Source organism: Pezoporus flaviventris, unplaced genomic scaffold (assembly GCF_033815535.1).
Source record: "Pezoporus flaviventris isolate CSIRO_AGI_PZ_B2104156 unplaced genomic scaffold, CSIRO_AGI_Pfla_v1 ptg000016l, whole genome shotgun sequence".
Classification (NCBI taxonomy): domain Eukaryota; kingdom Metazoa; phylum Chordata; class Aves; order Psittaciformes; family Psittacidae; genus Pezoporus; species Pezoporus flaviventris.
The window spans coordinates 11,609,092-11,622,584 of record NW_026892564.1 but is presented as its reverse complement, the minus strand read 5'-3'; the positions used below and the strand labels follow the sequence as shown (position 1 = coordinate 11,622,584).

The 13,493-nt window shown below is 36.5% G+C and overlaps 1 protein-coding gene across 5 annotated transcripts in view; it reads right to left on the bottom strand.

Annotated features, from left to right (window-relative positions):
• The window catches only part of ZFC3H1 (zinc finger C3H1-type containing), a 40,674-nt gene that overhangs the window by 11,208 nt on the left and 15,973 nt on the right, over positions 1 to 13,493 (bottom strand). For all 5 annotated transcript variants that reach the window (XM_061454786.1, XM_061454789.1, XM_061454787.1 and 2 more), the window contains exons 10-23: positions 12,051 to 12,188; positions 11,530 to 11,648; positions 11,051 to 11,197; positions 9,347 to 9,521; positions 9,027 to 9,158; positions 7,771 to 8,319; positions 7,584 to 7,693; positions 6,336 to 6,467; positions 5,151 to 5,272; positions 4,497 to 4,598; positions 4,023 to 4,139; positions 2,959 to 3,142; positions 1,178 to 1,364; positions 524 to 715 (exon numbers count right to left, since the gene is read on the bottom strand). In XM_061454786.1, the coding sequence (XP_061310770.1) occupies positions 524 to 715; positions 1,178 to 1,364; positions 2,959 to 3,142; positions 4,023 to 4,139; positions 4,497 to 4,598; positions 5,151 to 5,272; positions 6,336 to 6,467; positions 7,584 to 7,693; positions 7,771 to 8,319; positions 9,027 to 9,158; positions 9,347 to 9,521; positions 11,051 to 11,197; positions 11,530 to 11,648; positions 12,051 to 12,188 (2,406 nt within the window). The remainder of the gene's footprint in view (positions 1 to 523; positions 716 to 1,177; positions 1,365 to 2,958; positions 3,143 to 4,022; positions 4,140 to 4,496; positions 4,599 to 5,150; positions 5,273 to 6,335; positions 6,468 to 7,583; positions 7,694 to 7,770; positions 8,320 to 9,026; positions 9,159 to 9,346; positions 9,522 to 11,050; positions 11,198 to 11,529; positions 11,649 to 12,050; positions 12,189 to 13,493) is intronic.

The window sequence follows — 13,493 nt, the reverse complement described above, 5'->3', positions numbered from 1 at the left end:
TTAGCAGGGACTTGCATCAGCACTCCGTTTCTCACCTTCATCCACCACTTTGTCTACAGAACAGTAACAGTGACTTAAATTCTGCCTACAGTCACCATAAAAGCCCAAGATAACTCCATGACTGAGCTGGGCAATGCTTTTAGGTAGCAGCATACTATGCTCTTTCCCAAGAACTACTGGTTTGGCAATCTCTGTAGCAATAAATATTTGAGTACTTGAGGCAACACAGCCACAGGCACTTCTAGTTTACCAGAAATCAAACAGTAAAGCAATTCCCTGGGAATCATTTTAAAACATAATGGTCTAGACTATTAGCTACAAAGCAAAGCAAAATAGGTAACAAAAAACCCAAAGATATATCCGAATTTTAGAATGGCATCATCTCTCACTGAAGTGTCTAGGAGAATTCCTTCCGCAAATAAACGAGGGAATAGTTCCTTCTGAGGTTGACACAATCACAGTCATCGGCATTATCAAGTTGAAAGTATGAAGACAATTACTGGGGTGGGAACCTGGAAGTTACCTGCAGCAGAGCAAGAGCATTCTGATGTCTTCCCGTAAATAGGCTTAAGTGAACCCTGTACAAGAGAGTCTCCAGTAGCTGAAAGGACACCAGATTTCGATTTTCTTCTCCCCCTGTCACTTCCATTAGGAACCGCAGCATCCTCCCACATACATAGTCTTTTCCATCAAAGGAATTTTCCAAACTCAAAAACTAGAGAGAATTAATTCATATTAATAATCAGAATACGAGTACAGCTTCTTTGTTAAAGTTTAAAATCATGTGAATCACAAACTTTGGATGATGTCCTTCACCACCTTATAAACCATATTTCCCTCCCTCACAGCAAATTTTCACATTAAACCTCAAAAACTGCTGTTTAAATATTAATGATCAAATAGTTAAAAGATTTGCAAGCTTAAACAATAAAAAAAATCAGAACTGCCACATCTTGATTTTAAATAACTTTATTACCTGAGGAAAACCGATTTCTACAAGTATCCTGCAAACAGAACTTTGAATGCCTTCATTTTTTGGAGCAACTTTTGAGTTTTCAAAAAGCTATAGTGTTCTTCTTTTCACAATTTCCCTGGCATATATACTGGTTTTCATCAGTAAAAAAAAAAAATGCACACTTAATGAACATTTCACATACATTTTTTTTCCTTCACTTACTGTCCACCAGAGTTGATAAGAGGGAGCATATCCCACTGCTGTTTCACACATTTCCTGTACCTCCTCTTTGGTTCCTCTTTTTGAGAAGAGTTTGAGGTAATGACACCAAATTTCAGCATTTTCTTTGTTGTTCTCAAGGGCTCGAGCCAAAACATTTAAAGCAGAATCTAAACACTCAGATGATGAGCTGTAAAAATGAAAACCCCCATATCAACTATGTTAGCAAGACAACTTGCACAATATCAAATATGAAAATGGATGTCTATTATTAGAATGGAAGTGTCAAACAGTTTGGGGTTTTTTTTAGCATGTGCTGTCGTTTACTATGAAAGTTTTCAAGTTTCATTAAGTTTTCATTCTTCAAAGATTATTTATTATTAGGTGCAGTGGTAATGCATGGAAAAATAGTAACTTTCCTAGGAAAAGGGTGTCAATTCAAATAAAAGTCTAATTTAATTCAAAATGAGCAAGATTCATCTGTAAGCAGAAGACTCAAGCTACAATCAGATAAAGGCATTAGCATCATACAGACTTGAAAACTTCAGTAGAAAATTCAAAGGCTTGGTATAAGTTGGAATATTTGTTACGTATTTAATTTACTTTCTACAGTTAAATATAAGACTTTATTCCCTGTTTCTGTGCATGTCATGCAGGTTTTTGCTGCCTCTAAACCATTATAAAAGGAGATTTTACTTTGAGAGATCTATCCATGAGATGATACCAACCAAGTATAAAATATTAACTCAAAATAACTGACTTCCCAACCCCCTCTATCACCACTGCCACCTACTGAACAACTCCATTTCTTCAGAGTACTGGGGAGGAGAGGGGGGGAATAGAGGAGGTAGCTGTTTTAAGAAAAGGATGCACTGGTCTCCATCAGGTTTTCTCTGTTCTTTTCTTGGTCTTTTTCCAAGTACACTTAGAAAGTGTGCTCTTCTCGCCCTATCACTTACTAGTAGTATTCTAAGTACTGGCCTTTCCAGTTCTATCCCTTCTAGCATTCAGGCAGCTGTTGATACAGCTAAACTGGTATTTTGCTACATCTTTCACTATCCACAGTTTGCACAGGGCTTTTAAAAAGAGAGCTGATCCTCTCCATTCCCTTACCCCCTGCTGCAGCTGCTTAAGTTAGTACCACACTATTAAAATCAAAGTTCATCTCTAGAATGAAACCATCATGACAGAATTCCTACTGAAATGATCTGCTTGCCAATAAAAACATGGTATCCTAGGGACTAATTTAAAGGAACAGAGACTGAAGAAGCCTGGAAATCTAAAAGTTAAAAAAATTATAAAATATGAAACCGAGTGCTCAACTGGGACATTTCTAGATGGGTAAAACCATATAGCAGAACTGTTCATGTAAGAAAGCTTTCTGATTAAATTCATTTCAAGCATTATTCCAACAATTCACCCTGTCAAGGAGAAACTGATTTGAGTTTATTAGCCCACTACTTTATCACTGGAAGTACAACATTCCACTGTAATCTTGGGAATACATTAGATTGTGCACTATTCAAATACAAACTTTTATTTCTCCCAGACTACTTTCCATCAACTTCCGTTCTGAATCAGAACCTACCTAAAGATAAAGCATCAGTGCAACTTATTACTCACATACTACGCTGCCTACAGTAGGAAGTTTAATCTATTTTTTAATCTGCTTTTAAGTAATAAATTATTTGTGGCATTGTTGAAGAAAGCTCTTTAAGAACTGAAAGGAAACAATCATAGCAGCATGAAAGCACAAAATCAAATCCAAAATGTAGCAGACTTACCCCTCATTTTGATTCAAGTATTTGTATGCAAGCTTAATCCAAAGCTGTACATCACTGGGGTTTTCTTGGACACTTGCCTCCAGGTTGGAAATCTCATCAGTCTCACTTGTAAAATACCGGACATCATCTGGAGTCACCACAGTATCAAGATCTGGAATTTGTTTTTTATTTTCTGTGGGCTGGGCTGCAGATAATAAAAAGTAGTATTTTTCTAAATGTTTCTTTTCAAAATAGAAGTGACCTGTAAGATTACAATTCACACCAGGGGTGGTATGTATATACTTCAAGTACAGCCACTGACCAGAGAAAAATATGGTTACTTCAACATCCTTTAAAACTTAGAACTGCACAGTCTGTAGAAAACTGGTTTTATTTCAAACACAAACACAAGAATCCTTAGTGGTAAAAAGCTGCTTCAATGGATATCAATAAACACAGTTCATTAGGGAGCATTAGGAAACAGACGTAACTGACAAAGAAAAGGTTGCCCCAACTCCGAGTCTCTAAAAAACCTTTTTACAGGATTTGCTAACAAATCCTAAAGCTCCCACTGGCATGAGTCACATGTGAAACACTGGCTGGTCACTGATGCTCCAGCAAGCTTCTAAGTCTCAAATGCCGCTTAAGAGTAGCTTTTTTAAACTCCTGACCTAAACACCAAATACTAACTCTGTACAAACTTGAGATATCGGACACATGAACTTTTACCACTTGTAGTTCTGGGAGAAAAAATAGAAATTAAAAAAATCCTAATGGCATAAAGGCAAAGCTGAAACATTCTAATATTTCCATATGTTCCTTTTAAGAACAGGCAAGTAAAAATTCTGACTTAACATCTAGTCACACATTATACTAGGTATTTTTCCTTAAATACAACAAATTCAGATCAAACTTTTCCCAAAGACTTATACAAACTGAAGTCTGCATGCAGGAAATAGGAAGTGAAGAGCTATACAAAGCACTGGGCTTCTTAAGAACCACTTGAAAAAAATCAGGTGTTGAGGAGAGGCTGGCATTTTCCTCCAGTGCTCTTTTTTTTAACAGGTGCCACACATTCAGATTACCATATTTTGTAGGTCCAGTGAAATGTTCCTCATCACCACTGCTACTGTCTACCAAAGGTTTTCTCCAATACCTGGGTCTCCATTTCCTTTTTTCCTTCCATGTTGTAAATGGAGGTACTATAAACAAGCAAAGTAGAAGAAGCTGGTTTACTTTTCTGTATTCAAGCTTAAAATTCTTTGCTAATAAAGATTTTAAATAAAAACATACTGTGGGTACAACAGAAGTGCGTAAGTTAACACTACCTCTTTGAAATTAATTGTGCTCAAGTACATGTCATTTTTTTCCAAACTGGACTCCAAAACTATACTGCCTTAAAGCAAGCTCTGCTGCCTTTAATTTACCATCAGCAGAATTTATAATACTGAGATACATAAAATAAGCAGCAACAAAAAAATATTCTTGGTTCATAAAATCATTAAGGTATTTACATGATTCAAAAGTTTAGATTGTATTTAATCTACCAAAGTACTTACCATGATTTTTACTCTCATTGATGTTGCTGGCCAGAAGAACAGCCATCTGATCCACTGACATACGGTCTCTGTTTACACCAAAAAGTTTTTCAACATATTTTTCTGAAACAAGAATATTTGTATTTTAGGTAAACACATAAATGAAAATGGATAAACTGTAACTTAACAGCAATTTAGCACAAACTAAGTTGAACTCATGAAGTTTAACTGCTTCAAGAGGTAAGGCATTTTAACGTACGAGAACAATCAAATGAAAAACTGAAAGAATCCTGTTTAGCAACTCTATCCTATACAGCAACAGCACTGTTACAAAAGTCCCGCTCTGCTGGAATAGGCCAGTCCAGCAGTTACAAAAAGTAGTGAGGAAGGGGAGAGGGAAAGACTGCACGCCCACTGCTCCCCAGTACTCTGAATCCCAGCAATACTTCATTTTTTGAGTTAAATGTTCTACAGATCAATGTTCTTTTCTTCCTGTAAAGACAACCAAGGTGGTGGACACCAAGGACTGGACAAGTGCAGAAACCTGTTTTTTCATACAGCTGTATCTTATACATTGCTTTACATCAAAGTCCTTGCACCCACAGCTTTTAATGAAAGCCATTCCCTTCAGAACTGAACCTTTGTATGCAGAAGTGAAAAAAGACTCTTAAAAACCTGTGGCAGCGCTGATTTCCTCATCAGTGCTTTTTTCTGAACAGCCAATCAGTTCTAAATTGTAAGACAGAATATCCTGAAACAGCTGCTTACGGTTAAGAGTGCAGTCTTTCATGTGCTGCCTAAAACAAACAGATAAGCAATTAATAGATTTATCACAACAAATTTAATAAGACTTGTAACTAGAAAGTTAGTGTTAGTATATGCTCAGGTGAGGCATAAAGAAAATAATGCCCACAGAAAACACTTCAGTCTGCTTTGAAATTTCTGTTAAATACGTCTAGGTCTTCTCTAAACTTAAGCCTGCATCAGGAACTTAATCCTAGACTTCATTATTTCACTATAGCCTTACTCTTAAAAATAAGCCTCTACAAACTTGTTTCACACTAACACAAAAACACAGTATTTAGAACTTTGCAGGTCAAAGAAGGTAATTATAAAAACTGGGTATCATTTTGTATTTAAAACCACTCAAACTACAGTTTGACAGTAACAGCTAAAAGCTGATACAAAAAGCTGTCTGCCACCAAAAGGAGAGAAAAGAAAAAAAAAGCTGAAGTCCACTCCCACTGTATTTTTTCAGTAGTTAGATGTTTCCAAATTGAGTTTGTTCCTGATCAACTCATATGAGTTTGCTCTTTAAATACACTGTGCAACACTGTTTAGAAAACTATTTTTAATATAATTTAACATTAGGCTTCACAAACTTACCCACTACTTACATAGAAAACTAGAATTCCACTACTACAACAGTATTTTTTAATACAATCACATAATATTTAGTACATGCCTTATTCTGGTTAGCAGCACAACACATCTCTAGTGCGCTTATCAGTACCAACCACTACTTGAGGTCCATGATGGTCTGAAATTATGCTATAAAGCAAGAGGAGTCCTGTCTGAATTACAGAACAACCAAAAGGTAAAGTATTCTCTAACAGTGCATGCTGCTTTTCTAAATTTACTGCTGAATAGCCTCTTCATGGCTTAGATGAAAGGAGTTTTTTTCCAACCAAAAAAGTATCTGCAATAAGATATTAAAAATAACACTCTTTTCTAGAATTTGTCCATAGGATCATAAATCCACACCTTCTAAAGAACTGTAAAGTATGCCTATTTTCGTCTTTGAGTCAGACATCTAAAAGAGATGCTTAGTTCAAGAGAGGAGAATTAAGAACAACTCACCACCGGCAGTCATCATCATTACATGTGCCTGTTAAATCAAACCGGCAGAAACACTGTTTTGGCTCAATCATATTGCTATATGTTAATGAACTGAGGAACAGTTTTTCCTTAGTTCGAAAATATGGACTAAACCTAAAACAAAAAGAGTATTATTGTGACAAAGCATACAGGACATGACATCAGTTTAACTAAGCAAAACATTTAATATAATCCCTTTTTCTGTATTAAATCTCATTATTTCCAAAACCCTACTACTAACCAAAAGTATCACTGATCTATGAGTTAAGAAGGTGAAAACAGTGTGAGAGGGAGGGGAAAAAAAAAAAAAACAACACACCAGTATCTTTCAATCTGAACAGATTCTGTTCTAGCATTCTCTTCTCCCTTAGGTGCAGGATTTTATTCACATAAAAACAGAAAGTGTAATAGCAACCCCGTAGGGAAAGCAAACTACTGAAACTGAATTTCAGTTTAGTTCTAAAAAAGCTGCACTCTTAGGCTCTAGTCAGCCTAAGATCAATGTCAAGTAGAAGTACAGAGAGAACTGTTAAAAGATTAACCTACAAAAAAAAAAAAAATCAGTAAAAAAAATATAGGTCAGATTTTACAATGTATAAGCAAACAAAAGAGTCTGAAGTGAGCATACAAATTCTTGGTTTAAATATTTAGCTAGACTACATTCTATGTCTTTTACGATTTCTAGATCCTTCAGGAATTGAAGCCACAACCTACAAGAATATAAATACTCCTGTATAGACAGCAACCTCCAACTTTTGCTAATCAAGATTATAAAAATAAAAAAAAAACAAACACAAATGGGTTCATGGTAGGATTCAACTCTCCAATTTAAATACCAGACACTTTTCTAGAATTTAATGTGTAGAAACAAAACTCTCTAGTCAGAAGACAGATGTGTCAAACTGATTACACTTGCAGGTGCCTACTTTACGTCAAGATGAATCACTACAGTCATGTCTCCTTCCACTGAGCAGGAATCCAAAAAGAGATGACTGGCTCAGTCTTGACTCAGACAACATATATCCTAGCCAAGTTTAAAGACTGCATAATAAATACGCTTCCATTCATTTTTTCCTGTATTTTAGATTGCTTCATATTGGATATAAAAACCTTGCTTTCTAATGCCTCCTATTTTTTTAAGATTCAATTAGCCAGGACAAGCAGTGAATAATAATATTTGAACAAAAACACACAAACACATACTCAAAAAGGCTGCTACAGTTTTCATACCTGTAGGATTTAAATACTAGAAGAGGACTATGGTATGGTTCAAATGGATACGGTTTTGATTCAGTTTCTTTACTTTCTGATGTATCAACATCAATGTCCACTGAAATTTCCTAGGAAACAAACAGATACACAGCAATTGCAATGCCACCTAATAAAGACATGTTTTAAAATGTTTTAAAATATTTACCTGACCACACAACAGATCTTCCTTAGGTACAACAGAGGCAGTACTTTTCTCTAGAAGCTCTTTCAAGCTGTCAGCTTTAGCATAAAGTTTTTTCAGTTCATCAATATTCAACCCAAGGAATAGCTCAGGCTCCTCTGATGCCTTTTTAGAAAGTTTGTTTATAGTTTCTTGCTTTGGAGTGTCCATGTGCTTAAGATTTGGTTTAGTGAAAGAATTGGATTCTTTGAAGGATCTCCTTCGTTCTCTGTTGGAATTAGACAGAACTTCATCATCGAAGTAGTTTTCTTCACTGTCCAAAGTCAATTTATCCTGTGTGAGATCATGAAGTGATGGCTGAGGTAACGCAAATTCAGATTCCTCTTCTGCATGAGGCGCAGTATTTGACTGTTCCTTGGTTTGAAGCGCACGGGCCTCTTTCAGTTTCTGAATCTTTAGAGCATACTCCTGCTCTAGCTGCTGTAGTCTTTTTTTCTCTAGTGCAATCAATTCTGCTGAATGCTTTTTTGGACTTGATGCAGGGGAGTTCTCCAATTTCAACATTTTGTTTGGCTAAAAAGGAAAAAAATTCCCCTTTATTTTCACGTTTAGTGATCTCTTGACAGGAGGTGAATGAAACATGGGCAAGATACTTAATTCAGAGTTTATGAAAGCACATTTTTGAATATTGCCAAAAAATTTCAACAAAGAGATGGAAAACCACAAGAGTTTGACACAATTTAACTGGCAGGTTTGCAGGTTTTTGATAAAAAGTACCCTACATCATGTACACAGCTTCAACAGAAGTTCTGGCCATGTTTAAAAGGTAAGCTATAAAACAAGTATACACAGTGGTGTTGGATGGGTGGGGAGAACATAAAAAAGAAAAATGTACATAAAGATATTAGGGTTTTTTTTCCCCACTCTGTAACTCTGTATCTTGTTTTTTCAAAAGAAAATCATATCTACTCTTCAGCATCTTTGCTGGTTTTAACAAGATCACTGATGCTCTACAGACAGTAAAGTACTTCCTTCCTTCACAAGAATACAGTCGCTCATTATTATCTACTACTGACACCGCCCTGGCACAGGAATGTAGGCTTTTAACGGTTTTTCTTCTTAAGTGATTAATTCTTGTTCTGTTGAATTCTGAGAAGAATTCCTACAGTGCTTTTGAAATGTTTTCCTGCCTTCCTGAAATCCCACTTGAACTAGGTTTCCTACTCAAACCTGCTACTGCTTTTCGAAGTACAGCATGGTTTAAAAGCATGCAGACTTACTGCAAGGTGATCTTGCTCCACTTTTCGCTTCCCAATTTCCTTACTTGCTACTGCTTTTGCTCGAGCAAGTTCTTCCCCATATTTTAATGCCAGAGCTTTCTTTACTGTAACTCGTTGTTGAACTTTATGAATCTGAAAAAAAAAAAAGGAAAAAGAAAATGCATACTTTCAGATACGACCACATAATAAAACACAATCGCAATCAGCAAAGACCTGAGAATTAATGATAAATTCAAAGAAAGCCTAGTGCCTCAAAAAACTCAGCCTTCCCATTTCAAGATTTCTATCTCTAAGAAACAAAACAAACAGATTCACATTACTTGTTCCTGAAGCTTCTTGAGAAACATCTTATTCACATTCAAGATCTTCTCTGTTGCTTGTAGCTGTTCGGCCAGTTTGTTAATTTTATTTTCAGCAATTCGAACATTCTCCCTCTTCTTGGCCTCTTGTTGCAATAAATGTTTCAAGACAGATTCATCCTTCATCAACAGAAGTCTAAAAGTAGAAAAGCCATGTAATGAAATTTTTTCTAAAGGTTTTTCAGAGCTGCTGCTGCCCCTCTGAAACCTTCGTTATTTAAGAACCCAGCTCTTTTTCACTTAACAAAAAACATTCTAAGTTTCTCCAGACAGTTAACATCCATGAGAAAATAAGTACTGGTAGTACATCCAGCATATACCAGTATTCCATGTTCAGCATGTCAGTATAAAGCAGTGCTCTGGGTTCAGCTTTAAGAGTTATTTTTTTCCTTCTTAGTAGCTGGTGCAGTGCTGTGTTTTCAACTTTAGCCTGAGAACAACGGTGATAACACCAATGTTTTTAGTTGTTGCTAAGTAATGCTTACTACAATCAAGGACTTTTCAGTCTCATACTCTGCCAGTGAGGATGGGCATGGGAAACAGCAAGGAAGCAGAGACAGAACACCCGACCCAAACTAGCCAAAGGGGTATTCCATACCACAGCACATCATGCCCAGTATATAAACTGGGAGGAGTTAACCAGAAGGCCCAGATCACTGCTTGGATAGGGCTGGGTATCGGTTGGTGGGTGGTGAGCAATTGTATTATGCATCACTGCTTTCTTCTCCTTTTCCCCTTTTATTTTTATATTCTCTCCCCTTATTTCCCTTATTACTGGTGGTACTGGTTTTGTGTTATACCTTAGTTACTGGACTGTTTATCACAACCCATGGGAGTTACATTCTTTTGATTCTCTTACCCATCCCTCAGGGAGTGGGCGCAGGTGAAGAAGGGAGAGAGTGAGTGAGCAGCTGCATGGTTCCGAGTTACCAGCTGGGCTTAAACCACAACAAGCAGATAAACACCCCACACACAACCCCCCCACCAACATTCTAGTTATAAGGACAGGGGAAGGTAAGCAAGTGCTGTATTTTTAATACTGTTATTAAGATATCCAAACCACACATTTTTGCTTTCTGTTAAGTAAGAAAGCAATTCTTTGTCAGGGCACATACACACATTAGTAGACTACAAGTCATAGTATCACAGCACAATAGCAGAGTAATCAAATACAACAAGTTATGCATTAATGGAAACAAGATAAAGACTTAAAAGACAGATAGGTATTAATAAAGGGAGGGGGGAAGTGTCCTTCAGCTGATATATGACCATATGCCAGTTTGCTAACAAGACCACACAGAAATAATTAAGTGGCAACAGAAGCAGAGAAGGACATAAAGCATTTACATTTCCCACAGTAATTTGGAAGAAGGGTGAGAAACATGGAAGAGGCATGCTAAAAGAGGAAAGATATACAGGAAAAGCTTCAAACAGCATATGTAATATGCAGAAACATCCATTTATATGTATCAGGCATATCTGATTGAAACAGGCTACCCTCAAAGTGTACAGAGTAGTGAAAACCACACTCAACAAATAGTTACCATTCAAGACAACAGAAAACCAATTATTTGCTATACTTCAAATGCTACATTCAAAAAGATTATTTACTATTTTCATCCTGCTAAGCAAGCAAGGTAGGACTTGTGACAGCAAAATACTCACCTGTTTTTCTTAAGCTTTGCTTCAGCTTCTGTTACCTGTTTCGTCACTACTGCTATTCTCCCAATTGCATCAACCTCACCATCAGAATTTGGAGGGGGCAAACTGTTTTTCAGTGGATCAGACTTAATTAAGCGCTGCTTTTCACGACTGAAACAGATGTTAAAAGCAAAGATATTCAGTAGCTTCAAGATACATTTCAGTGGGTACTACAAATAGTTTTAAAATCTTCAAAGAAGTAGCAGGACAAGATTTCAAGTTAAAAGAAAAATTACTTTTCACAACTGCAAGGGCAAGCAAACAACTAGAGTCAGTCCAAATCCAAGGGCTTTTTTAGACTCCTATGTTGTCTTACTAAAAATTGAATGGGGAAAAAGCCTGAATGGCAAGGTTTTCAAACTCAAGTTTTCCTTCCAATTACAGAAATAGACTAGCAAAGGAACACAAAGAATATACAATTTACATTAATAACTCAGCTGTACCTGGCAATCTCTTCTTTCAAGAGTCTGTATTCTATCTTCTTATCTTCTGGTAGAGCCTCTGGAGTTCTCATTGGATCGTTTTCTTTCTCAGATTTTGGAGGGGCTTTGATTTTTGATGCCTGTTACAGTGAGGATCAAGTCAATACTAGTCATACTATTTTAAAACACAGCTATTAAATACTATTTTTAAGAGGCACTTCAGCACAAACTTAAGGCTGTTCAAGGCTAGTAAGATCTTTTAAAGCCAACACTTTTTCCTTAAAGATGCACTGAATTTTAACTGAAAAAATGAAACTAAAATACATTACAAATTCTATCTCCAGGATGACATCTTAACCAATAAAATTATTTTAATTAGCTTGTGCAAACCAAATTACATTGTAGTGGTGCAGACAGGAGTAATGTAGTCACTTGTGCCCGTTTCTAATGAAACCCAGTATTTCTTGACCAAATTCTAAGGTTAAACTCCATATAAAAAGCACAATAATTAAAACTAAGCCTCCTAAATGCTAACAGTTTACCTCAACATTTCTTCTTGCTTCTTTTATCATAGATTCTAGTCCTCCAAACACACTGCTAGTTGAATTAGATGGCTCTCCATCAGACTCGCTATCATCTGAGTCATTTAATGTAACCACAACAGACTTGTGTTTTGGAAGCTGTAGGGAGAATGGAAGAAGTTTTATAGCAAGAAATAAAAAGACAGATTTAACTAAGCACATATTTATTAGTAGAGAAAAAAAAAGATATTATCTCCTTTTGTTATTGTAGCACAACACTACTGCATTGAAAGAAAAAGCCTCAGCATTTGTGCACCTGCACTATAAGATGGAGATAACACATCCATTTCTTGGAAATGAGACAGGAAAGGCATTTTCAACCTGTTTCCAAGCATCTGCAGCATGTTTAGATCTCTTTAGTCACAGCATACAAATCTCAAACCTTTGACTCCAACACTTCCTGAATTATTTCAACTGTAGTGAAAATCATCTGACATTTGCAAGCAATGTTGTTAAGTAACTGAAAGGTAACAATCAACCAAATACAAATAAGAAATACGGTGGTAGATCTATCAGAATTCCCTCAGATTTCTGCCACACAGCTGTGATGCCTTTTGTCCCACAGTTATACTTAGCTGACCTTAGTGAGCTGCTCAGGCAGTTAAAATTGGCAGAACACCAACAGTGCTTAAAGAACAAAGGAAACAAGATTAATCACTTTTTGACAACATCACTAACTGAAACAGCTCACTAAAGTTCAGATGACTGCCAATTCCAGCGCAAAGAAACAAGCAGACGATTTAATTTCGATTAACCTCCAATCCCTGGAATTAGAGCTTGAAGAGAAGCTACTAGTTCCCATTTCCAAAACTCTTCTTCCCATCTCCCAGTGTAGGTCTGGACAGTTACAGTTACAGGTTCAACCCTTAGCTCAAGACAAGACCTCTTCAAAGCTTTGTCTTCCAAAAGCACACACCCCACAAAAAAAAAAACACATCACCCTGAAAAATACCCAATTTCCACAATTGTTTCTTGTTGATATTCTCTAATTCTTAAAATAAGGATCGTATCTGCTACTTCTGAATGTATTGCAGCTGCATCATTTTCGCACAGCCATAGCACAGGTAGGGGAAATTTCAGTGCATAAGACAGAACAAGGCACCAGTCCTCTCCTTGCAAATATTTTGTCTGTAGCTCTATGGAAACCTAAGTTAATGCCACAAGGCCTTCTCATCTTCAGATGCCAAATACACACCTTCAATATCACTACCTTTTAGTATTAAAAGACCAAAGCTGCCAAGCTGCTTTTGGCACAGTTGTGTGAAGTAAACCATCTCTAACTGCCTTCCCCGTTTTCCTTCTAGATGAAAAGCTGATAGTAGGGAAGGCAAAAATCCACTTTTCTCCAAGTGTTTGCTCCCAGGTGCTATTTTTTGATGTGGTTCAGCAAAATGTATAATCAGT